Raw genomic sequence first — 25,755 nt, forward strand, 5'->3', positions numbered from 1 at the left:
CTATGACGAATATTAGTAATTTGTTGCTCACCAGAAAATGTGCTGCATTGCTTCTGCAAACGCTGAGACAGCAAGTAGACGTTATCAATTTTAACATTTTCTCTTTTGATACCTTCTTTTACACCTTTAATATTACCACAATAAGGATGTTGCACATAATAGTTTGCCCGCGTGGCATGATCGCCTTTTGGATCGACAATGTGTTTTTGTGTACATCCTGAAAACTACTTACACTTTTTCAAGTATTTTTCCAATGATATAAAGATCTGGATACGATGTGATCTTCGGAAGCATTAATCACAACAAAATTACATGAAAATTGCACACTCGGTTTGATTGAGTCTGCACATGGGTTATAATGAAAAGTACAACATAATCCATCTTAAACTGTAGTCTTTTTTTCAAAAGCATACCTTTTATCACATGTTCGACATTTAAAAACTATGGATTTCTGAGGCATAATGTGCCTTGAAAGAAACAAAAAAATCAACTCGCGATCCAAAAGAGGAGTCACGTGCATTTTATAATTTTGCCATTGTATTCTCTGTGAACTTTAAACACCACCTCGGGTAAGTACACATATTTGGTTCATAGTAACATATCACAAACACAGATTGTCAAATGCTTATAGGTCACACCAAACACATTTTAGAAATGTTTCATGTCTTCTTATTCACAGACTCGTATTCAAATTTCGACTGATGAAAGGATTAGCGCCAGGTGCATCATAAAAATGATTATAAAACAACAAGTTAATAAAAAATATATTAGTGAAAGCTACAGCTATATAATCTATATAATAGTAAAATAAGAAAATGGGTCGAAGCTGGACTGACCGCCGGTGATATGTACAATGGTTGGATTTGCGTCACATCGCTGCATTATCATCTTCAAAAGTGAAAAGAAACATCTCTGTAGTAAAACAAAAGCTTAATTTCATGAATAACCGACAATTACAGTTTTCTCATACCGGAGGTCAACATAACCTGGTTCAAACTCAGAATAAAACATGTTCTGATCGCTGTGAAATTCCATCACTGTTACAGCGAGGAGCAATGACGGGCCATCTTTTACCGCCAAGAATGAAAGAATGAATCAAATTCCTTAGTTTGAATATCAAGTAATTGGGTATAAATGTGAAAATGAAGCAGGAATTCCGTAATATTTAATGTACGTCAATGCAGTATGTGGCCGAAACGTGTAAAATGTAGTTAAACGAATTTATATATCTTTAAACCATCTGATACATCATCCAGTGCTAAAAGACTTTCAAAACGCTTAATATTTGTATAATTTGAAATCACGTAATGTTCTAAAGATTTCCATAAATTTGGTTTGACTGCGTGATTTTCTGGAACAGAACGAATTGAAAATTGTTCTTTTGTCTTGCATAATTAATTACTAAAGTTGATATTTGCTGTTAGGCACCGTCTCAGAATATTACCCTGCTGGTTCCATAGGTGATCGACTTTTGCCACGAGTATTAAGCCAGGTTAGCTTGCATATGAGCCGCGCCATGACAAAACCAACATAATGGGTTTGCGACCAGCATGGATCCGCGCAGTCTGATCAGGATCCGTGCTGTTCGCTTACAGACCCTATTACAAGTAGAGAAACTGATAGCGAACAGCATGGATCCTGATCAGACTGTGCGGATGCGCAGGCTGGTCTGGATCCATGCTGGTCGCAAACCCATTATGTTGGTTTTGTCGCGACACGGCTCAATTATCTGTATTGTCTGACCAAGCTATCTATTGATGGTCAATAATGGTCAATCTCTTTTGAAGCCCCTACTTCAAAAGAACGTGTGACCTGATTCTATGCATCTGTTATTCTTTTATTAAGATAAGATTTTCATGGCTGTAAGATCTTCATGGCTGTTACCTTTATTCCAGTTTCGTTTTTAAGGCATCCAAGGAAAATTCCGCTGAAACATGACTGGTTTAAAAACGCCATTGTCGAATTCAGCTATTGGGGTGTAGGACGGTATGGTGTCACATTCGTTCATGACCTACAAACATAATAGCTAATAAACCTAAGAGTGTAATATCATAGTTTGGAGACCTTTCTGTTGAAAATGTATCATAGTTAACTCTTATACATATACATGCACAGTGCGTTAATTTGAGTGCAGATATAAGTTACCTGCACTCCATAGCATGCCCATTGACTGGCTCTTTTTTGCATGGGTTTACTTATTGTGACGGCAGAGAAAGGGAAAGCGAAATGCTCGTTCATTGGTTACTTTTTCTTGGGGTTCATAATTTGACAACAGGGAACGTGTTTTTTATGTTTGACAATGATACAAGAGAGAAAAACATCAAAACACTCGGCAATCTAATCAATACTCGGGGGCTTAGTCCCCTCGTACAAATCAGTAGACCTCGTGTTTCGATGCTCTTTCTGTGTTTTCGTTACTTTTTATATAACAATGAAAACTTGTTTATTGACACGTAGCAAGCTAAATATTGTAAATAGTCGCCCTCATCTTTTAAAACAAGTAATAAGTACTGACACAAAAGCTGACAGTGTACATGATCAGACGACGATGGGTAGAGTCTATTGCCGAAAGATTCAGAGTTAGTATATTTCTTTGAAAATAAAAATAGCATAACAATTTAGTTATCGATTCTTATTGCAACGTCTGAAATTTATGATATCGAAAAGAAATGTAACATGCCGAATAAAATTGCTTTATTTTTGGATGTGTCGTATGTAGAGTGTTTACTTACCCTGATTCCTTGTTTCCACGATGACGTGTTATTGACGTCACAGTATGTAAGGACGTAAGCTTCAGGAGACGAATGTCTACCGGAAGCACACTCGGATGCATTCTGATTAATTGCAGTGACATTTCCAGCGACTCGAAACACAGAGTTGTACTTATCACACGTATGGTAAGCTGTAAAAAAGCAACACCATTCTGAATTACAGATGATGACGTCATGACAAGAATGGTATTAAATACTTAAATGGTTTATTTAGAAATATTGATTGCAATCATAAACAATAAATTATTTGATATGAACTCTATCATAATTTGAAGAAATAATTCATAAAATAACTCTTTAGATATAATATTTTTCGTCGAAGGGTTTGTACTTTATTTAGATATATGATAATAATTTTTGCTTATATTTTGTTTACATGTATTACCAGAAGGAATGACGTAATAAGTCTCTTAAAATTTTTGGGGGACTGGGTTTTTTTTAATATCTTTGCTGGATTATCTTTATTCATCTAAATTATAAAATTAATTATAAATAAACTATTTCATTTTTAATTTTTTAACAATTTTTGTCAATATGGGACAGTTTGTATATAACAATTAAAGATATAAGAAACTCTACAATGTTTGACAAAACACTTTGTTGCTTGTCACTTAACTGTTTAACAAAGTATGTGATCAAGGCACATTATATATGAAAAGAAATATGAAAAAAAGTGATCTTATCGGTATAACCTTAAATTAGAGTAGGTAAAGTGTGTTTAAGTATTTTGTATTGGAAACACATTTTTGTGAACGTTTTGCTACATTTTTGAAAATTAAAAACCACAATCTACATTTTCTTTCACGAGAACCTAGATATCATCTTGCATGAAAACATTCTTGCAGAAAAGAAATGAGCCGTGTCACGACAAAACCAACATAATTGGTTTGCGACCAGCATTGATCCTGACCAGCCTGCGCATCCGAGCAGACTGATCAGGATCCATGCTGTTCGCTATCAGTTTCTCTACTTGTTATAGGGTTTGTAAGCAAACAGTATGGATCCTGATCGGACTGTGCGGATACGCAGGCTGGTCTGGATCCATGCTGGTCGCAAACCCACTATGTTGGTTTTGTCGTGACGCGGCTCAAATGTATTCATTCCTGAGACATAATGTTCCCATTCTTTGCGTATTTGATATTTTCATACATGGGCGGATAACTTATCTTTCTTGATCAAATGAACTTTAAACCAAACACTGTTCGCTCAAAATCACCTGCATCTGTGCTAAAATATACCGAACAAAAATATAATTACGCTGACATAAGCTGCCATGGTAACCATTTGGGCATTCGCAATGGAAACTGTCTTTCCTATTTTCACACACTCCGTTGTTTTGGCAAGGAGAAGATGAGCAAGGCTTTACTGAAAGTAGTAATTATACGTATCCTTATATATTCTGCTTTTTTTCATGATTTTTTTATCTTAATATAATATGATGAACTCGACACCATTTTACTTCTGATTCACAGGTGATGAATTTGTCAGCTTTAACTTGATTTAACTGCTTTTTACGTATCGGCAAGTCACATTGTCATATTCTCCATTTTTTCATCACTATTATCCTTACTCTTAGTCACTTACACGTATGTATTTGGTATTGTCACTGTTGTGTGATAAATACGTTTGAACTAACACGTTTCCTCTCCAGTAAAAAGATAAAAAAAGGAGCAAGGAGACGGCGCAAGCAATGTCTTGTAAACTACCCATCCTTAAATTCATATCATCATCATCATCCAAAGTGAAACCCTAACATTCTGTTTGACACAGAGTATGTAAGGTATAGGTAAATGATAATTCTTTTGTATTACAATAAGCATAAGTGCATTATAAACTTTGACATCCGATGCTTTAACAATGTTCTTTCCGTTTTACCTTCACATAAATCTCCAGTCGCATAATGAACGCAATCGCATATGAAGAAAGGACTTGTATGGGAATGATGACATTTTCCATGATGGTGACACGGATTTGGTACGCAGGGGTCATCTTTACCTCTGGTTTGGGGATCTGAAGAATTCGTTTAATGGAAGTTTTTCTATATATGTTCAATAACCTCATGTTTTATGATTATACCTATTACCCAGGACTACTTTGAAGCATTCGTAACATGTTCAATACGCTTGACTTTTAATGATTATATAATTAATAATTATAAAATATTCAAGTAATTTAACAAATATATTCACTACTTAAGGGAGGTAACTACGAATGTTCTATCATACCAATGCTCACTGAATTATCTCCTTTTTGAAAATAAAGTCAGTCAAAGATAGATGAATACATGTAAGTTGTATATTAATGATGTATAATTGAAATTTAGATTTTATGTAAATGCATACAAATATACATTGCCAACAAATAGATAATCGAACCATTATTCAATTTAATATATATTTGTACCGGCCGCTTGCTAGACATGCTAAACTACAATAAGGAAATTTACTTTCAATTCAATGTCATATTCGGCCGAAGTTATTTCCCTTAGATTACAAATGAACGAAAAATTATTTTTCCGTTGTTGTTTGGTTTTATTTTGTTTTTCTCAAATAGAACACAATGTTTCTCATCGATGTTAGTTGTATATTAATACTTACGTTCATTATTTCCATACACAAATGATGTCACCACGTGGCATAGACACGTGACAAATAGGTAAAAAGCTGCAATGTTTAGAGAAAAAAGATATTGTATTAGTAATGAGTAACAAGATAACTAAATATCATTTCTATCATGGAAAAATATTTTAACATAAAAACGAAATATTAAATGGGGGACCAAAGGACACTTTGTCCGATCTTGTGGCGTAAACTTTGCTTTATGACGTCATCTGATCACATGGTGAAAATGCTGGTAAAATCTTTTGTCTTTCCTAAAAAAATATGCCGTTTTCAGGCTTTAAACTATCTTTTGATATTTTAACGATTTCTCAGAATAAAAACATAGATTTTAGTTTATCTTCGAGTTGACACGATAATTACAATAAAAAAGAAGAAGAAAAAAAAGCCAGTCTGATTGGGAGCATTTTGCAGCAGGTACACGATGCCGTAGTATCTTTCCATGGATTTATGATCATGACATAATATTTTCCTTTGCAAAATTGCCAACAGCACATTTTGGTATTTTCACGGTGTAGCTTTCAACAAATCGCATACGTGATGTGTAGTTGTAAATGCTGTGGATGTATATATGTTGTTGTTGTGTTTTTTTTATCCTTTTAGTATTTCGAGCACAAGAAGGTATTTTGTAATATGAACCGGTACTGTTAGGTATAAAATGGGCTGACAAGTAGAAAATGACACAACAATAACCCTCCACTAAGACAGTAAGTAAGTTAAATCGTGTTATTTCGACATATTGACAGCAATTTATGTTTTGTTTCACCCCGAAAATGGTTAAGGGATCAACAGGCCACCTCGCTTGTTTAGTTGTTATTAAATCCTTACTCACCGGATCCGGAAGTTAAATATTCAGCCCTAACACTAGTCAAATATCTTAGTTATTTGTAAATAAATCTTACTAGAAATGCTCATTTTCCGCTTATTTCTGTAAACCATTCTATGCACCATAAATTAATGTGTTATCTCTGTCAGCTTATATAAATATATTGACCTGTTTGACAACTTATCTATGGTCACGTTATTCTACAGCAGCTATGAAAATTTGTCAAAAAAAATGTCTTAAAGATGCGTATACACAATAAGGTACTGGCCATTGTTAATAGCATTTGCACGTGCCATGTCTGAAATATCGTGTTAGTATATATATATATATATATAGAGAGAGAGAGCACAAAATCTCTATACGTGTGTACTTTATAGTATCAAAAATTGAACTGATATATTTCTTTAATTTAATGTATTTTGCGATTGTATGAACCCATTTCAATTTAGTTTTGATACTCTACAGAACACACATATATAGAGATTTTGTGCACTATTGTGTGCACATTATACATGTAATACACCCCTGATGAAGGCATAATACGCCGAAAGTACTCGGGTATTTATACTTTTTAAGCACTGTGTAGACATAAGAGTGAGACATAATTTAAAACAGAACTTTAGAATTCATTCCATTTGGTGATAAAGTACTTTTCCAGTGATGTGTTACTTTATCAATAGGCATAAAAGAGAAATTATGTATAGTAAGTCCTTGGGTTTACATGTACATTTGTAGTTGTTTTCATGATAATGTTTTATATCAAATCTGTTACAATTCATATGTGTGGAGCACTGTTAACATTTTTACATGGAATCAAATATTTTACATCAGATAAATTACATGACATATCATCCCTTACATCATAACAAGATGTACATGTGTTGATGGTACATGTACGAATTAGATTAATCTATTTTTGAACAATGAGTACAGCGACTCTGTTGCATTTTGATACCCAACCAGTTTAAGGAACATTGTTCATTTAAGAGTGAACTAAAGTATTTTGATTTTATATTCAATGATATGTCTATAGGTATGCAGTTGTCTTACACCACCGCAAGGAACGTGTTACAGTATCGCGTTTTCCGGTTACAGAAGGTTTTCAAGATGGAGGATTATTTGTGGGGAGGAAAGGTAGGTGATTTTATTTCGGTCCCTACTACATGTAGTTTAGTTTTTGTGCTTTGCTAGTAAGGAACAGGATCCGGTATCCTCAGACCTTGCACCGCAGATTTATCTCTATATTGTCTCATAAATATGCAGATTTGACTGTTTGAGAATTTGAATCGACAGAACCAACGAATTTTTCTCCCATTCCGACATTATTTAATCATGCCTTGAAAAAGTAAATCTACAAAATGTTAGTCATTTGTGTTTAGAAACGATTATAAAAGTAAAATGACCAGATGAACTTATTTTCCTGTTCGTTATATGCGTTCAATGTTACAGTACAGGGCGAGGTGAATTGTACAGGATTACAGCAGACTTAGCGATTTTTAAGCTTATACATAGATTTCTGTTTCTGTATGAATGATACATGGACTTTTAAATCTCTAGAAACACAACTGGTGAGCTTAAACGCCCGTCATGACGTTGGATTCTTTGTATGTGAGGAATCTATCAAGCTAGTTTACGGAAGGTCGGTGGTTCTAGTCAGGTGCCCGCCCATGTCTGAAATGTTTCACAAAGTTAGGGGTTTCTTGTTGCAATTTCGGCCCCGATGAAAACCTTAGAAAATACATTCAAACTCACGCCACCCACGGTGATAGGACTTTTAAGGGGTCCTCATTGCAATACAATCCACGGTGATAGCCTCATGGAACAAAGTAAAGGTCACACAACCTACGGAGGGGGTTCTCATTCGAATTTCGGCCCGATGAAAACCTCAGGAAATACATTCAAGCTTTCGCAACCCACGATGATAGGCCTTTTAAGGGGTCCTCATCGCAATACAATCTACGACGATAGCCTCATGGAACAAAGTAAAGGTCACACAACCTACGGTGATAGGCCTTTTTTGGGGTTCTAATTGCAATTTCGACCCCGATGAAAACATCAGGAAATACATTCAAGCTCACGCAACTCACGGTGATAGACGTTTTAAGGGGTCCTCATCGCAATACAATCCACGGTGATAGCCTCAAGGAACAAAGTAAAGGTCACAAAATCTACGGTGATAGGCCTTTTTGGGGGTTCTTATTGCAATTTCGGCCCCGATGGAAACCTCAGCAAAGGGTATCTGAGTTCTTTCTTTACACTAAAGCAGGAATGTTTAAACATGACCTCAGTGTCGGTGAAACTTAAAATCTAAGGAAACGAAAAGTAGCAAACCCTTTTTAAATACTTACAAAGTACATAATTATAGCTGGAAATTCCAACTTAAAATAAGTTTTAAGGTTGCAGTATTTCTCGCTTGAATACCGTTTAATCACCCTTAGGGAATGTTGTCCGCTTTTTAATTGTGTCTTTTGACAGTTTATCTGCGGTATGCAGGCTTCATAACCTCCGATCCCCTCTATTTAGTTTGACTCATTATATTCTCGTTTAGGGTCCACGCAATTTTTTAACCTGGTGGTAATATGCCGCTTTTCGTGGAATGGCAATAACGTGTCACATTGAAGGTTCCATGGTAACCGCCATATGAACTCATCCACAGATGTTAAAAAATCTAGAGTTTACGAGTTCATGTTAATGTGAATTATGCTTAAGCCGGTGCTAGGATGTGTGGAAGGTAGTTTGCATTTACCACTATCGTCCATGAACAGGCTCAATCAAACTGAGCCTGCAACATTTTCATTTGTCCATGTTGGACTTTCTTTAAGGACATTTTTTTCCTTTATGTTATTATTAATAGGCATTATTATAATGTGTAATGGCTTCAAGCTATAATCTTTCTTCTCTTTATACAATTTGATAGAAGTTACTGTTGTTGTCGTGAAAACAGTCCTTACTTAGGACATTACTTATTCTGCAAAAAGTGTCAATCTGAATATAAGTACTTAAAGTAAGGAAAATGGCAAACTATTACTTTTCTGCTAAAGAAAAAATGTAACCTACGGTGAACACTCTCATGTTCAGAATATTTAAAAATATTCCAGTTTTGATTTAAATATATTACTAATATTAGGCATGAAAAGTGCATACAAAAGGAATGATTTTATCCGTATCTTTTAAAGTTGAAAAAAACATATTTTATGATGAAAGAGGTCACCCTTTTAAATGCATCATTATATATATTTGCAGGATAATAACGGGCTTCAAAATATTTACTGATTTTGACCAATTCCTTTCTAAATACATCATCATCTTAAAAAATGCGCCTATAGCGTTTAGAATACACGGTGACATGAATGAAAATTCTATATATTAATGACTGTTACGTGTCGTATCTTTTTATAAACTCTTACAGAATGCAGGGTATCACTGACACATTTTAAAATGTTAGCATATCATAACAAGTATTTCAATTAATAAGCGGAACGCAATGATTCCATTGATTTATTAAAACACTTGTTTCAGAATAATTACTGATTAACCTAGAATTCAGCAAAATGGTTTGTTAAGAATTTTTTATTGTCCAGTTTCAATGCTACATATTTATGATGAAGATGAATTCCAAAATACTTTATTAATTTTGTAGATTATAATTCTTCATTTTAATATAATATATAATATATTATATAATATTTTATATTTTTTATATATATATAAAAAATTGTATTTTCTAATTTTTGCTTAATATGACTTAAAACTAATTTCATGCCAATATGTAGTTTATGCTGGTTTTCTTATTTTACATTGCTTTTTACTGCATCTCCACCAGTGTTTTGTATCTTTTATAAAGATCCTACATATAGCATTAATACGCCAAATTATATATTACATTTTGACGTTGTTGTCCTTGACGTCATATGACGTTGACGTCATTTCCTGTAAACAAAGTATACCTGATGAAGACTTTTGAGTCGAAACGTTGTATATTTTTCAAATAAAATAATTACATTTTTAAATTGAAACTGGAGTTGATTTCTATATTCAAACTTATATTAACATATTTAAGATGAAATTCGATAGCCACTAAATGTTGTGTAGATCTCATCAGGTTGACCGTACAAGTTGGTGTCAGTACCGTAAGATCCATCCACTGCCCTGATCTCTACCTAGAAATTCAATTAGACATAATGTAGATATACATAAATCAAAACATAAAAATCGTACAGAAGGTAGGACATTTTTAACAACAAAAAAAGAGAAATAAATAGCCACAACTAATGAGGGGAATTATGATGAATTCCACGGATTATTAATATTTTCTTTAAACAAGCCCGAGTGAAAGATATACAAAATGATCACATTGTCGTTTTTTCGTGTTTTACCTGGTGCCCCGCCCGAGTGAAAGAGCTACAAAATGGTCACATTGTCGTTTTTCGTGTTTTATCTGGCGCCCCACCCGAGTGAAGGACCTACAAAATGGTCACATTGTCGTTTTTTCGTGTTTTACCTGGTGCCCCACCTGAGTGAAAGAACTACAAAATGGTCACATTGTCGTTTTTTTCGTGTTTTTATCTGGCGCCGCACCCGAGTGAAAGAACTACAAAATGGTATCATTGTCGTTTTTTCGTGTTTTTACCTGGCGCCCCACCCGAGTGAAGGACCTACAAAATAGTCACATTGTCGTTTTGTCGTGTTTTTACCTGGCGCCCCGCCCGATTGAAAGAACTACAAAATGGTCACATTGTCGTTTTTTTCGTGTTTTACCTGGTGCCTCGTCCGATTGAAAGAACTACAAAATGGTCACATTGTCGTTTTTTCGTGTTTTACCTGGTGCCCCGCCCGATTGAAAGAACTACAAAATAGTCACATTGTCGTTTTTTTCGTGTTTTACCTGGTGCCCCACCTGAGTGAAAGAACTATAAAATGGTCAAATTGTCGTTTTTTTTCGTGTTTTTTACCTGGCGCCCCACCCGAGTGAAAGAACTACAAAATGGTCACATTGTCGTTTTTCGTGTTTTTACCTGGCGCCCCAACCGAGTGAAAGAACTACAAAATGGTCACATTGTCGTTTTTTCGTGTTTTACCTGGCGCCCCGCCCGAGTGAAAGAATTACAAAATGGTCACATTGTCGTTTTTCGTGTTTTTACCTGGCGCCCCAACCGAGTGAAAGAACTACAAAATAGTCACATTGTCGTTTTTTTCGTGTTTTACCTGGTGCCCCACCTGAGTGAAAGAACTATAAAATGGTCAAATTGTCGTTTTTTTCGTGTTTTTACCTGGCGCCCCACCCGAGTGAAAGAACTATAAAATGGTAACATTGTCGTTTTTTTCGTGTTTTACCTGGCGCCCCGCCCGATTGAAAGAACTACAAAATGGTCACATTGTCGTTTTTTCGTGTTTTACCTGGCGCTCCGACCGAGTGAAAAACTATAAAATGGTCAAATTGTCGTTTTTTTCCGTGTTTTTACCTGGCGCCCCACCCGAGTGAAAGAACTACAAAATGGTCACATTGTCGTTTTTTCGTGTTTTTATCTGGAACCCCGCGGAGCAAAAGGTGAAAACATGAAAATATGACAAAATGATTTATTCGCCTTATTTTTGTAATAGGACAAGGTGATCAAAATACGAGAGTCGGTTGTAGTAATCGCAAGACCTGAATAGGTACATTCATATACTGTTGTAACTCTTTTCTGAGTGTATAAGATTGTTGTTGTCTTCAGATCGGGAGGTTAGGGGTTCTTCTTAGGTGCCATCTCTTACACCGGTGGTCATATTAGTTCTTCCATCATTGGAAAGCTGAAATATTGATGCATTATCGATACAATGTCGATAGGACATAAAGAAAATAAAATAATTTGAGCCGCGTCACGACCAACGTAATGGGTTTGCGACCAGCATGGATCCAGACCAGCCTGCGCATCCATGCAGTCTGATCAGGATCAATGCTGTTCGCTATCAGTTTCTCTACTTGTTATAGGGTTTGCAAGCGAACAGCATAGATCCTGATCAGACTGCGCGGATGAGCAGGCTGGTGTGGATCCATGCTGGTCGCAAAGCCATTATGTTGGTTTTGTCGTGACGCGGCTCAATTTTGTTGTTCATACCGTATCTCCAGAAGCCAATGGAAGGACAACGGAGTTACTACCTCCGGCAAAATCGTTAACTGTATGACCATATATGGAGGCAATGTAAACCTTGTTCTTGTACAGATTTAACCAAGATGATTTATCTTGATGAGCTAGTGTATGAAACTGCAAAAATAAATTCACACATTAAAAGGACCACACTGAGGTCAAAAAACCTAAAATATAAAATTTGAATTTCCTACATGCAGATCAACTTGGGCAATTAAAACAGTACAATATATAAAAGATATTAAAGAAATAGAGTAAGAATAAATTGAAAATCGTATTTTGTACTAATTTAGTCCGATTTGAGTAAAGAGCGTTGCAACGCTTTTCAATTTTGGAACATTTTTCACAATTAGAATATTAATCATTCTTGAAAAACGGAGTGAGTGAATAATCTGAACATGTTATTTGTCTAGATCTACAGCAAAAAGAACATTGATTTTGCAAAATTATTTCCATTCCTGTCATATCAAAAAACCTTAAAAGACATTAAGGTGGAATAGGGAAATTTATTAACATGAGGCCAATTTCAGCAAATGGTAATTTGATTCACGACACATGCAAGTACTATCAAGCTAAAACAATATATAGGTGATTACCAGGCCCGTAGTAATGATCAAAATAATGATTAACATTTACAAAAAAAGGTGTTGCATTAGCTATCCACATAATTTCGAGAATGTTAGACCCCTAGATACGATTGGTGTGTGTGTTGTATGATAGTGAACCTTGTTGTCGTATGTGAGCATGAGTAAAGTACTTTGTAACTGGAGATAAATCAATTAAATTCATTGGCAAAAATTAAATTACAATTTGATATCAAGTAATTTCCTTGGTATACAGGCCTTGTTCGGAACGAGCAAAATCTTCTCAAAGTTCTGTTTCCATTTTCTGTACCTTACGTTCCGTGTATTAATTTTTGTTTCTTATTTTCCGTGTTTTAACTTTTGTGCCTTTCGTTTCGCTTCGCTTACAGATGACTTAGAAATGATTGTTGCAACTACCATGATATTTCGGGTGATATCTTTTTCAAAGCAACCTTTTATGTGTTGTAATTTTCAAAGTATTAATAAGTAATCTATTATTAGAAATAAGGTCGAATTTTATTCAGAGAGAGGCTTATACCTGAAATGTGTAAGTTCCGGCCATTGGACACGTAAATATCCCTGTAGTTGCGTCATAGCCGTTACCAATGTTCGTGAACACTTTGTCGAAAACGACATTTTCTGCGTGCAATATATTCTGATCATGTGTCAGTCCAGCTGAGAAGGCCACTTCTCCCTGTCCGGCCACTAGAAAATGGAAAACAAAAAGGGTTTTAATCAAACCGGGTCTCCAATTTTCATATTACATTTTTCTTCATTGCTTTAAAGGGATCACAACATTTCAATTTTTTATACTTCACAACAGCATGCATTAAATGCAATGTGGCAGCTGTAAAAAAGTTTCCCCGTACTACACTTCAGTGTAATTATGTTGTCCCTTGTCCGTCAGGATCATTAATCCAGCACGTAAGTATTGAGGATCAAATATATAGATTTAGCCGATGCTAGGTGGCATGAGAGATGTTGCACTTTTCCATTATCTCTTTAAACCGAGTCTGCAATTTTCATATAATAATGTTATTTTCTTTGCTTCCGAGAGATCATACCTTTTTAAGATTTTTTTTTAATATCATATTCCCAATATGATTTTAACATATTAACAATTTCCTTTAAATCAAATAAGACAATGCTATAATTCAAATATAGAATATACAATGTATGTGTCAGATTCAGAGCTTGTTTTGGTGTGCGTTTGGGAATGAAAACTAAACATAAAAAATAAAGCATACCTAATCCCAAAGTCACACAAGCAACAAATAACGCAATCATTTTGCTGAAAAAAATACAAACATCTTGTATGAAAATATACACATGTAATAAAAAGAGTTACTTACACTTTACATTCTTTGGGGGAAATAATGGCTTTCTAAGAGTTGAGCCTTCTCTAATGATATGTGCGTGAAGTTTTAAAGTGAATTAGTCCAAATTGAAATTTCGTGCGGCTTATAACTGGATAGCATTAAATGCATTTGTTTCGGCCTTGATTTTTACATTCATATGTCTTTCTTTTAACGTTTTCTGTTTCACAAGATCGAATCTTTGTCTAATAAATACAGCAATTACTAATAAGACTAAGCTATGCATTACATATTAAGACAATTAAGAGGAAGTAGAACTTTACTTAATGTATGCTAAATATATTTTAAAATGACTTTTTCTTACAATATTCGTCCACCAAACTCTCAACTCGACAATAAATTTATTCAGAAAAAACACAGCTTACCTTGTATAAAGATAAATGCACTGAAAATGTCTGTAATAAAATCAAGGTTAATGATAAGATGCCTACCTATATTTCAGGCGCTAAAACTGTCTCTCTGTTCACCTTATCTTTGACATTTGAAGTTCAAGTACATGTAACACGCTAGATAAGCATGATTTTAGACAGACAATATACTACAGTAGGTTATATGGATTTTGTAGGCAAATAAGTGTAAGGTGTCTTCATTAAATATACGGAATAGAATCGAACAGAACAAACATCATCTTGAACGCAATGATTTCTTCAAATATAACTTCTTCGGCCAACTTAACTATTTTTGCAAAAGAAACGTCAAATGTAATTACGGCAAGACATAGATCATGTCAAAGAGAGGTTGATAACGGAAACGTTGCTATTGTTAACGAATGTTATTATCCAGTATTTACGTACAATGATTAGAAATTAAGATTTTTTAACGAAAGATATGACCAAGTGTGAACGGTTATATAGGAAACAATTGTTAATACTAAACATTATTGAGTTTTGACAGACTTTAGTAGGACCTTGAGGAAGCTATCCACCAAACTTACGAAATGTCGGTGGTTCTTAGGTGGCCGCTCGGTTGAGAAAACTATATACACGGAGGGGCACAGGATGTCTTCCTTCACCAGTAAAGGTGAAAAATCGCCATAATTATGACCTTTACAGCGTTATTGCGACTTAAAACCCACCCACCTAACCAACCAACCAAGCAACAAAACAACCAACCTACCAACCAACCAGGCAGCAGCCAACCACCCAACCAACCAACCAACCAAACAAACAAGCAAGCAATTAAAACACTCCAATATTTAAAATATATATTTAATTGTGCTGTAAAATCATTTTGTATACATCACAATCCATCCTTTTCTCATACTGCATGCACAAGATATCCACTAAATATTGTATAAACCTCGTCTGGCTGACCGTATAGATCCGTGTTCACACCAAAACTACTGTCAACGGCTTTTACATAGACCTGTAGGAAAATCAACTCGTTAAAGTACATTGTAATTAATAATTATAAAGTTAAAATAAAATCATTATATTTTTGAAAGTACACATACAAAGTAAGCATGGTTTATCTTTTAGTTAAAAAGATTTTCACAGCTTATATTATCAGTTGTAAAGATTTTTGACATGTTTAATGACCCGATATAAATGACTGTTTTAATATATAGTCAGAGTCGCTAGACGAGGGTTATTTTGCAAATAATAGCTTACATACGGCCATATAACTTGTCAAAAATCTTTATAACGAATTCATAATACAGCAAATTTCGTACTTTATTTGTAAAAAAAGAAGAAATTAATCAACAAACTGATAGAAGTCATGTATATGTTGTATATAAACACCTCGATTATCCAATGAAAGGCTACGCTACAAACGAACAGTACTTGATATACGAGCTTTTCTCTTTCAAGATACCAATATGTAATAACTTATATTTTATCATTCAAATAAACACATAAAACAAGAAAACTCCAAAAACAGTACTTTAAAATTGATATTTTAGATAATATGTTGCCCCCGTGATAAAGAAAACTGCAGTTACCCTATTACCATCCTTTGTCGAATGAACATGACTTGTGTCAAACTTGTAATGCTTTAATATTTGGACATAAAGTCGCAATTGTTTTCGCCTTCCACTCGCTCGAAATTCTTAGTTGGTAATCCTAAATTGTTATTAGCCTTTCAAGACAAACCTGATCTCCTGTTGCTAGTAGAAGAATTGCAGTGTTACCAGCACTACCATAATCATTAGATGAATGACCAAAGATTGTGGAAATATAATCTGTGTTCTTGTACAGCTCCAGCCACGCTGACTTATCTTGACGTGCTAGGGTGTGAAACTGTAATGTGAAAATATAACTCTATATAGTCATGTTTATAAGCAATATAGACATGTTATAAACCATATATACATGTTATAAGCTATATAATCATGTTCTTTTGCTCCTTGTGGCCAGGTACTTGAACCATCTTTTGCTTCTGTTGCTTTTTTGCAATTTGTACAGCTATAATAATTTAATATTTTGTATAGAAGTCAAAATCCTTTTTTGTTTATATTTTGCTACCTTTATAACACATTATTGCACATATAGTGCTACTTTCTTCAGGTAACAAGCATCCGACATAGTCTTAAACGATTATTTAAACAATATAAATTTCATGCTTGCACTTTCTAAAGAAGTAAAAATATATTAACTTCTGATATATACTGTGCCTCTAATATTTTGTTTTAGGATTGTTTTAAATAAGGAATAAATGTCAATAAAACCACTAACCGTAAATACGTACTCGTAATAACCAATAAAACGACTAACCTTAAAACAGTAATAACCAATTAATTGACTAAACTGAAATACGTAATAACCGGGGAATGTCAATAAAACGACTGACCTGAAATACGTAATAACCGGAGAATGTCAATAAAACGACTGACCTGAAATACGTAATAACCGGGGTATGTCAATAAAACGACTGACCTGAAATACGTAATAACCGGGGTATGTCAATAAAACGACTAACCTGAAATACGTAATAACCGGGGATTGTCAATAGAACGACTTACCTGAAAAACGTAATAACCGGGTGTTTGGCAAGTGAAGACGCCGCTGCTGGAATTATAGGCGGCACCAATGTTTGTAAATATTTTATCATACACGATCGTCTCAGCATGCAGTAAAGTTTGATCTCTTGACACTCCAGCCGAAAACGCCACTGCCTGTCCCTGACTTGTCACTAAAATAACAAAGATTACGTTTCACTTCTAGGCTGTCAATGCATAGATGAACTCGCATATAATATAAACAAATGATTAAGACACAATAAAAGCAAAATGTTAAACAAAACTTGGCCATTTAATAATAAATGACGGAATAAAAGTTACCAAAATAACATGAAATTGTAAAATGGCCATTTAATAATACATGATTGAAAAACATATAATACAATATTACTATGAAAGTTACCAAAATTACATAAACTTGTAAAATGGCCATTTATGGCTATAACCTTTAAAGGATCTTTCATTCAAGCTTTATCAGGTGGTCTAAATTCGCTAATATTTATAAAATGTAATTTTACAGTATCAACAACAGTAAAATAGTATTCTTACCCATCCCTATGATGGTGCTTGCAATTATAACTATAACACACATGTTGCTGTAAAAAAGTAAAAATAATGCATTTCTTATTTACTATAAAACATGCTACATCAAATATTGTTACAATTCAGACACTCTACAGAAATGCAGATAAACTTTTTTATAACTTAAAAATTTTAAATCATCCCATAAAAAAGGGCTTAGTAACGAAATAAATTTAAATGTCTTGTTATCACGATCAACAACAAATGAGATTGACAAAAAAAGCTCTGAATGTTTTGTACAAGTTTTAAAGATTTTGTCTGGATATATGGCTCTATTTATATATTGCTATATAAACGGTTATACATGTATTGCAAATAACCGTTAAATATACACAGCTATATAACATTTCAAGAGTCTTTACTACTAATTTATAATTATTATACTTAAAAACTTTCTTTATAAGAGAAAAGTATGAAATTTCTTCATAAATTTACTACAGTCGTGTATATAGATTATATAACCGTCACGATTATCCAATGAAAAACGACGTTACAAACATGCAGTATTATATTAAGACTTAGTAAAGACTTAAGCAATTCTCCCAAAATCGTAAGATACATATACATCAGTAAATAGCAGAAAAAATAAATAAATAATTACCTTGTAAACATGTTGACTCTCTTTCAATAATAACAAAAACTGCCAGTAGGTCAATGATAAGACATTTATATGATAAACAATAGCAAACTGATTAGTATTGTCTAAGATACCAACTTAGAGGAAATAAATACATGTATATAAGTACGAATTTTTTTATAATCACATGTATGGTTACTTTGACAGGAGTCAGAAACATAAAAGACAAAACAACAAACGCACAAAATGGAAGCAAAACGAAACAAATAAGAAACAAAACTAAAACAAAAAAAGCAAAACAAAATTACAGAAAAATACTTATATAAAGTAAAAACGCGTTACTCTTAATTTGAATATTCAAAAATGTGTATTGGCATAAGCACAAAATGAAAGCAAAACTAAGCAAATCAAAATCACATCTGAAACAAATAAAACAAATTCAGAAAATATTTCTTTAACAAAGCCACGCCTTTATGTTAAACTTTAGTACTTAACAAATAATCTATAGTATTGAAATGATTCTTTTGTGTTGGCTTTGCTACTTCCTTCGAATTCGTTGATGGGCACAAAAATAAAACGTGAACCAATGTACACGCGAAATGAATCATTTTACGGCATTGCAAAGTACAGTATGTTTGCAAATTAATGACTTGTGTTCATTTAAAGTCATATTTAATGACACGAATATGGGCCGCAGACCACGTGACACGAGTAGGTGAACCTTAGAGATAAGAAAATGTCCCTTGTCTTGTAGACGATTTAATTTGACACCAATTTTAACAGAACGTTATCAGCAAATTACAGAAAAGAGGTAAAAAGTTTGTTTTTTCCTTCTAAAATTGAAGCAAGTTTTGCTAGTAATCGCCATTTCTTTAGTTATGATTATATGTCAAACGGCCACATGTAAAATAGTAATGACAAAATAATACTTAGTTACGTTTGAGCACAAACTTAATATCAACTGTTTTGCCGTACCGCTTGACTTTAACTAAAAATACTTTTACGAGTATGTCAAGTATTTTGCTCCAAAAATTAACGAAAGCAAAATCTGTTTAATGATAATTAAAACATACTTGAGTGTTTGGGAATTTAATGCATATATTCCGTGTTATTTCGCAAAATTGTCTGTCACTAAATGCGCAAAAACCGTGCTGTGTGACAACTCCTCTATGTCAACTATTTCGATTGGTAATCTTGAAAGACGATAAAGTGGTCACGTTTTTGTATTTTAGTGTTTCCGCCTGGTACCCCGCGAAGCGAAAGAACGACATTGCACAAATCAGCCGCCATAATTACCTTTCTCTCTGTAACCAATCTCTTACATTATGATAAAACCATTGCATGATCAAAATAGACCAGGTCAACTCTATCTTCGTTTTTTTACTACGATTGTAGGGATATTATGTATTCTTATTATTTTTTCAACACCTCTTCTATCTTTTATTTCAGGATTATGTCAATTGCAGTAGTAGCATGTTTGTTCCTGGTAGCCGAGGTAACGGCAGCAAATATAGGGGACGTTGGTGAGTGTCCAAATAGTGTCAAACTATAAATTACATCTGATTATAACCAAATTAATTACTAGCAAGTAAAATTTACATTTAGCAATTAATTACTAGCGTTAAAAACATCAATGTAATATTTTATCATAAAAGTTTTAGTTTAAGCTTTTATTTGGTACATTTTTAATGTTTATCAAATAGTTTTCTTCTACACATGATTCATATTACTGGATGGAACTTGTCAAATAAAACTTTTAATGTTGAAATCAACTGTCAAACATGTATAATAACATTTTGTAGTTGTCCTTCTCGACGTAAACATTGTGAAATTTGAATTTTGAGTAATATGTTATAATCATATAAAACATTAGGCAAAGTTTCAATTGTGTTCTTAGCGCCCGATATAAACGATTACATAGTTCAAAAATTGCAGATAACTCAAAATCTGTGCAAAGAACAAAATTAAATATCAATTGCCGACCCGGTTTGATTGTGTCTGTTCATCAGAGCTCGTTTAAAGTACAAAATCTCTCACGCCCACTAACATCGACTGCACTAAATGTGCTGGAATTAATAGCCCCAAAAGACAAGAAAAGTATAACAACAATGAAGTATGGGACAACATTTCACATCTGGACTCACCGATCTTGAAACCTGCTGTTGTAAAGTATTAAAATTTAGAATTCCTAGGGAAACACATGAATAACATCGAAATTATATGAAAAATGCAGACTCGGTTTGATTAAGTCTATTGATGAGTGTATATATGATATTGTAAGACATGTAAGCTTGTTATTGTTACTGAAATATTCTATTTTTAGAATCATTATTTATTTATTAATAATTACTTATTGTCACTTTTAGCATTTAAGTACGCAATATTCCTATTCAAATAAGGACAGTAAAGTAATTATATTGTTTTCAGCATTTTAATTATTCACTATGTATAAACGTTCCTAAAATTGAATGTTACCTTTCTCCGAATTTCATGTTAGATTGTTGACATTTTAGGAAGCACGATTATTTCTTTATTTCTGGATTAACATGTCTGTTACTCCACATTTTGTAGTATCCATTATGTTTTGATGTTATAATCAGTAATTTGTTCATGAAACATGCTCTAATTCAATTATTTTTGTCTAAATAATAATTCCTAAAACTTTCCCAAAATGTTCATGGAGGCTGCCATCTTTGTTTTAGGTACACGAGTACCGATATCTGTTAGTTTGTTTAGAAATGAACCATATTTGACTTTATTGTGTAACATGTATTTTGTATTATGTGATTATAATGTTTGCTTCTCAAATTGTTCAAAGATTTATTGTAATAATTTATTTGTGTAAAACAAGACTGCACTATTTGTTCGGTCATTCGCGTTAGTAAAGTTGGGTTGTGGAATCATCCTAATTCTCTTTAAATTGTAATAATCCTGCTAAATTACCATAAGTATTTAATTGAGATGTATTAAATAGCGTAAGTGTTATTTCTCAACATAATGATTACTTACAACTTTATATGTTTTCTTTGTATTTTGTTATTATGATCTTTTGAGCTGTTTACTCATTTTAGGATGGGAATTCCTAACCAATTCTGATTGGCTTAGATAAATCCTAAGTGCAATCTGATTGGTCGGGAATCCTTTCCTAAATTCCTAAACGGCTCAAAGGTTATAAATAGAGCGACAGTCCTCATTTTGGAACAACAACGCCCACTAAAGTTGCTTAGGCGCGATAATTCAAAACTGAGCAGAAAACATCAAAACTGAATTTTAGTAAGTTTCTATTTAGGAAGGACTCCTAAATCACATTGGAATATGTATTAAACTTTTATTAAGCAACTTTTCCTGAATGAGAGCTGACGTACTTCATGTTATAACTTTTAATCCTAAATTAAACGGATATTAGACCAAAGAATCCAAACTTGATAAAAGCGTTGTTGACTTATATTTTAGGAAATCATAAAATCACAACATAGCGCATTATGAAATGATGCCGAAACTTATTTCTGTATATTGATGATAAGATAGTATTAAATGTTATATATAAGAATATATATGCAGTTTATGTATACAAAACTATGTATACACTATTAAACCTAAGAATTGAAACTTGATGAAAGCGTTGTATTATTTATTCCGGAAATCCTAAAGAAAAGAGTCTACTTATATAACATTGAAACCGGGTGCTGTATATAACTGATGCTAAGTTAGCATATATGTTTATACAGTAGAACTTGTGGCGTATTTTTGAATCAGCTATCCTGACACTGCGGCAAAAGTACGTTACAATATGTTCTGTAGAAGTGCAAAATTTTTACACCCCTATCAAAGTTCATTCCCTTCAACTTCTTTTTCTTCTTCTTCTACTTCTTCTTTTTCTTCTTCTTCTACTTCCTCTTCTTCTTCTACTTTTCTTCTTCTTCTTCTTCTTCTAAAATCATTTTATTTATATTTACAGTTATACCCAACAAAAGACATGATACTGGTCACTTTGTAGCATTCTCAGCAGGTCGAACGACAAATCTCAACCTTAACAAAGACGATGTGGTAATTTATGATAAAGTTTGGTCAAATGCCGGTAATTATACCAATTTTCGTTCCTTTGCATAAATTAAAACATGTTTATTTTTTACATAACTAGCCCGCATGAACTGATTGAAAATAAATTGTTTCAAAACGGGTTTTAAGCAGGGCTTCGAATTCTTGACTGATATTTCTATTAGAATGTTAATATTTGAGAATTATATTTAGGCATTAGGTCTTAAATCTAATTCAGCATAAATGTAGCATAGGAACATAGCATACCGGTACACTGGATATAATCCGACAAACCAACGGCTTACTTACAGAAATATTTTAATGTATTTTATGCTTTAAATGCTCCCCGTGCATTTGTTGTTGTGAACAGATAAGATAAAAAGAAAAAAACATAAGCATATTTTCAAAGTCTTGGCTTACAAAATTACATGAACAAATCTTATATGTGCAGTCTTCTCTGGTAAGAATTTTATTGTATAATGATGAAATAAAAAAGTTAGTTTTACTCTTAATAAGGAAACGGTTATGACAACACGACTGGAGTATTCACATGTCCTGTTGCTGGTGTTTATTCCTTTATGTATCATGGCCTTTCGGAATCGGTAAGTATATTTTTTGACCTATCTCGTATATTAAAATTACTTTAAGCTCTGCATTTTTCCCCTTTATATGCTCCATTATGTAATGATGAAAAATAAGTTCTAGAAAAGAAAAATAGTATGCATGTATTATAATTGTTACGGGCATCCCATAGATTTATCAGGCATCACAATAAAAGTAAAACTGTATGTCTAAATGACATCATAATCAACGACCATCATTCATAATAACGCACGTGTAACAATTAATGCTGTAAAATTGAACTACATGTTACAGGCTGGAACTATGTCCCTCGATGTGTACAAGAACAACGACTATCAGATAAGTGCATACGCTCACAACACTGCAGATTACGCCGCTGCCAGCAATGCTCTCACTGTATCACTAGCTGTAGGTAAGGATAGTGATTTCGTACGTTCAGGGATATCGCAATAAAGACTTGACATGATGTTGAGCAATAATGGCATGGAAATGAGAATGTCAATGCAAAACAATGTATTAAATACTTGTCATGAGGTTGAGTAATAATGACATGACACAATCTGAAGAAAAAAATGCCAATGAATTTCTTTAGTCAAAGACTTGACATGAGATTGAACAACAATGACATGACAAAATCTGAAAAAAAATGTCAGTGAAAAACAATGTTATAAAGACTTTACATGAGGTTGGACAATAATGGCATGAAAACTAGAACAAATGTCATTGAAAAACATATCTGGGCACAAAATTGTACCTAGATCTTTGACAATAGGAGTAAAAATGTAGTGTTACTAAAATGTTATTTTTGTACTAGTAATGACCATTTAGTAATGCAACTAGAGTAAGTATTTTAAAAAATATGTATAAACTACGTCACAAAAATCACTCCCCGCTGCTATTCATTTATCTCAAAAGGTAAAATAGTTGACATCAAGAAGATCTTATGCAAATTCATTTGCATGAGCAAAAGAATTCCACGGAGGTTCGAAAGCGCTGAAGTAACTCCACTGAGGTCCAAAGGTCTAAAATACACAATTTGAATTAATTACACAGATCAGCTTGCGCATTAAAACAGAAAGGTATGCAAGATTGCTCAGGAAAAAAAATCGTATTTGAAAAAAGCGTTGCAGGGTTTTCAATTTTAGGTCATTTTTCACAATTAGAATATTGATTAATCTGCGAAAAAAGGGGGCAAGCGAATGATCCGAAATTTGTACTCAGGTATTTGGTCTGGACCTACATCAAATGGAACAATAGTCTCGAAACATTATTTCAAGTACTGTCATGTAAAAAAATAAACCTCAGTGGAGTCCCTTAAAAGCTTAACTATAACCATGGAAGTGTTGTCATGTTTGAGACAAATAGTAGTTTTTAAATGCATGGACTTTATGATGTTTATTTACAAACATTTAGCTTAAGAGGTCTGTATTTTGCTTAACTAAACATTTGTGTAGCATTGCTGTATTATCTCAAAGGGAATAAAGCTATAATTCATGTAAAAGACTTAAAAACTGTAAAAATAAGTTGTTTTCGTAAACTCATGGTCCGTCTTATCATAAGCCATCTTTAAAATAGAATGTCTTTATCATTTAATATACAAGAATGATGAAGTTAACAGAATAATATGTTCAAGAAAAAAATATTATGCTGCATTTTGGCAGGTTTGGCGATAATTTCACGCATGTGAAATTTGCTTTCAATAAAATATACTGACCACGTTCATTCATTCTAAATATTCTGTATAATATAGAAATTAATCTTACATTCTTAAGAAAGCATATATATCGTTTTATACACTTTAGGTGTCCTATATTTGCATAACTTAACAGTTGTGTCTCATTGATGTGTTACCTTTAAGTAATATACAATCAAATAAAACCTAAAATAAATGATGTATCATTTCAGGTGATCGAGTGTATGTCAAAGGTCATGGGTCCAGTATACTGTACGGACGAACAGACGAGGTGTATAGCTCCTTCTCCGGGTTTCTTCTTCTTCCAACTGAATAATAAGACACCATATAAACCAATTTGAAATAAAGTGTAATTTGTATTATACAATAAGTTGTATTGCAATTTATGTGAGTTTGTTAGTTTGTTTAAGTTAGTTATTAGTTTGTTACCGATTGATATATCCCTACTCTAACCTTTTATTTAAATAACAGTGGATTTACCACAAACATTGACATGATTGTGTCTTTTTTTATTAACAAAATATGTCAGGGTGAAATTCTTATTTTATCCACTAATCTGATAATAAGAACGACACGCAAGGGGTCTATGTATTATAGGTAAAGAAAGGGTCAACAGTTGAACATTATCTTAACAAGCGGAGATGATGCCAAAGGTCATTCTCCAAATATTATTTGTAACTTAAGTTGCCTTTAATGTAGAACCACCGACCTTCCAAAAGCTACTTTCACTGTATATCCTTCTAAAATAAAGACGGTACTGGACGAATTTTTGAATAGTTGCTGTAGTAATAGTCAAGTGATTACAAATCGATAGCCTTATCTGGTGGGTTGTTATGAATAGTGAAATAAGTCAGGAATATAAACTATAAAATTACGTTTCTGAATATAAAATGGGGGTTGTCATATTCAATCGACCGTTTGATTTATTTGAAGTCAGTTTGTAACTATAAAAAACTGAAACCATTGCGTTATGCCCTAAAAGTGAATTGGTCTATAATTGAAGAATTTTAGTGACATAAAT

At 33.3% G+C, this 25,755-nt stretch overlaps 2 protein-coding genes and 1 long non-coding RNA gene across 3 annotated transcripts; 1 reads left to right on the forward strand and 2 right to left on the reverse strand.

Annotated features, from left to right (window-relative positions):
• Positions 1–517: 517 nt before the first annotated feature.
• Positions 518–2,897, reverse strand: LOC132718248 (uncharacterized). Its single transcript, XR_009624062.1, has 3 exons — positions 2,733–2,897; positions 1,885–2,011; positions 518–888 (listed from the first exon to the last, which is right to left on the reverse strand). It is a non-coding gene; the product is annotated as an uncharacterized LOC132718248 (long non-coding RNA).
• A 6,870-nt stretch (positions 2,898–9,767) lies between these two features.
• On the reverse strand, positions 9,768–18,529 carry LOC132718251 (complement C1q tumor necrosis factor-related protein 4-like). The gene is made up of 10 exons (XM_060701897.1): positions 18,446–18,529; positions 17,812–17,858; positions 17,266–17,435; positions 16,397–16,543; positions 15,562–15,668; positions 14,175–14,218; positions 13,466–13,632; positions 12,314–12,460; positions 10,275–10,375; positions 9,768–9,816 (listed from the first exon to the last, which is right to left on the reverse strand). Exons 1-10 carry the CDS (start codon positions 18,454–18,456, stop codon positions 9,813–9,815), a joined length of 945 nt encoding a protein of 314 aa, XP_060557880.1. The 5' UTR covers positions 18,457–18,529; the 3' UTR covers positions 9,768–9,812.
• Positions 18,530–19,150: 621 nt separating this feature from the next.
• On the forward strand, positions 19,151–25,118 carry LOC132718249 (complement C1q-like protein 4). The gene is made up of 6 exons (XM_060701896.1): positions 19,151–19,232; positions 19,871–19,944; positions 22,380–22,499; positions 22,976–23,061; positions 23,336–23,453; positions 24,947–25,118. Exons 2-6 carry the CDS (start codon positions 19,875–19,877, stop codon positions 25,048–25,050), a joined length of 498 nt encoding a protein of 165 aa, XP_060557879.1. The 5' UTR covers positions 19,151–19,232; positions 19,871–19,874; the 3' UTR covers positions 25,051–25,118.
• Positions 25,119–25,755: the final 637 nt, after the last annotated feature.

Source organism: Ruditapes philippinarum, unplaced genomic scaffold, assembly GCF_026571515.1.
Source record: "Ruditapes philippinarum isolate M1 unplaced genomic scaffold, ASM2657151v2 ctg5325_1_1_1_1, whole genome shotgun sequence".
Classification (NCBI taxonomy): domain Eukaryota; kingdom Metazoa; phylum Mollusca; class Bivalvia; order Venerida; family Veneridae; genus Ruditapes; species Ruditapes philippinarum.

Coding starts and splice junctions, on each gene's coding strand:
- LOC132718251 (XM_060701897.1), bottom strand. Junction 17,436..17,811: donor AAGCACCATCATAGGGATGG/GTAAGAATACTA, acceptor TTGTTATTTTAG/TGACAAGTCAGGGACAGGCA. Junction 14,219..15,561: donor TATCTTGTGCATGCAGTATG/AGAAAAGGATGG, acceptor TATTTTTTTCAG/CAAAATGATTGCGTTATTTG.
- LOC132718249 (XM_060701896.1), top strand. CDS start 19,875: ATGTCAATTGCAGTAGTAGCATGTTTGTTCCTGGTAGCCGAGGTAACG. Junction 19,945..22,379: donor AGCAAATATAGGGGACGTTG/GTGAGTGTCCAA, acceptor TTATATTTACAG/TTATACCCAACAAAAGACAT. Junction 23,062..23,335: donor ATCATGGCCTTTCGGAATCG/GTAAGTATATTT, acceptor TACATGTTACAG/GCTGGAACTATGTCCCTCGA.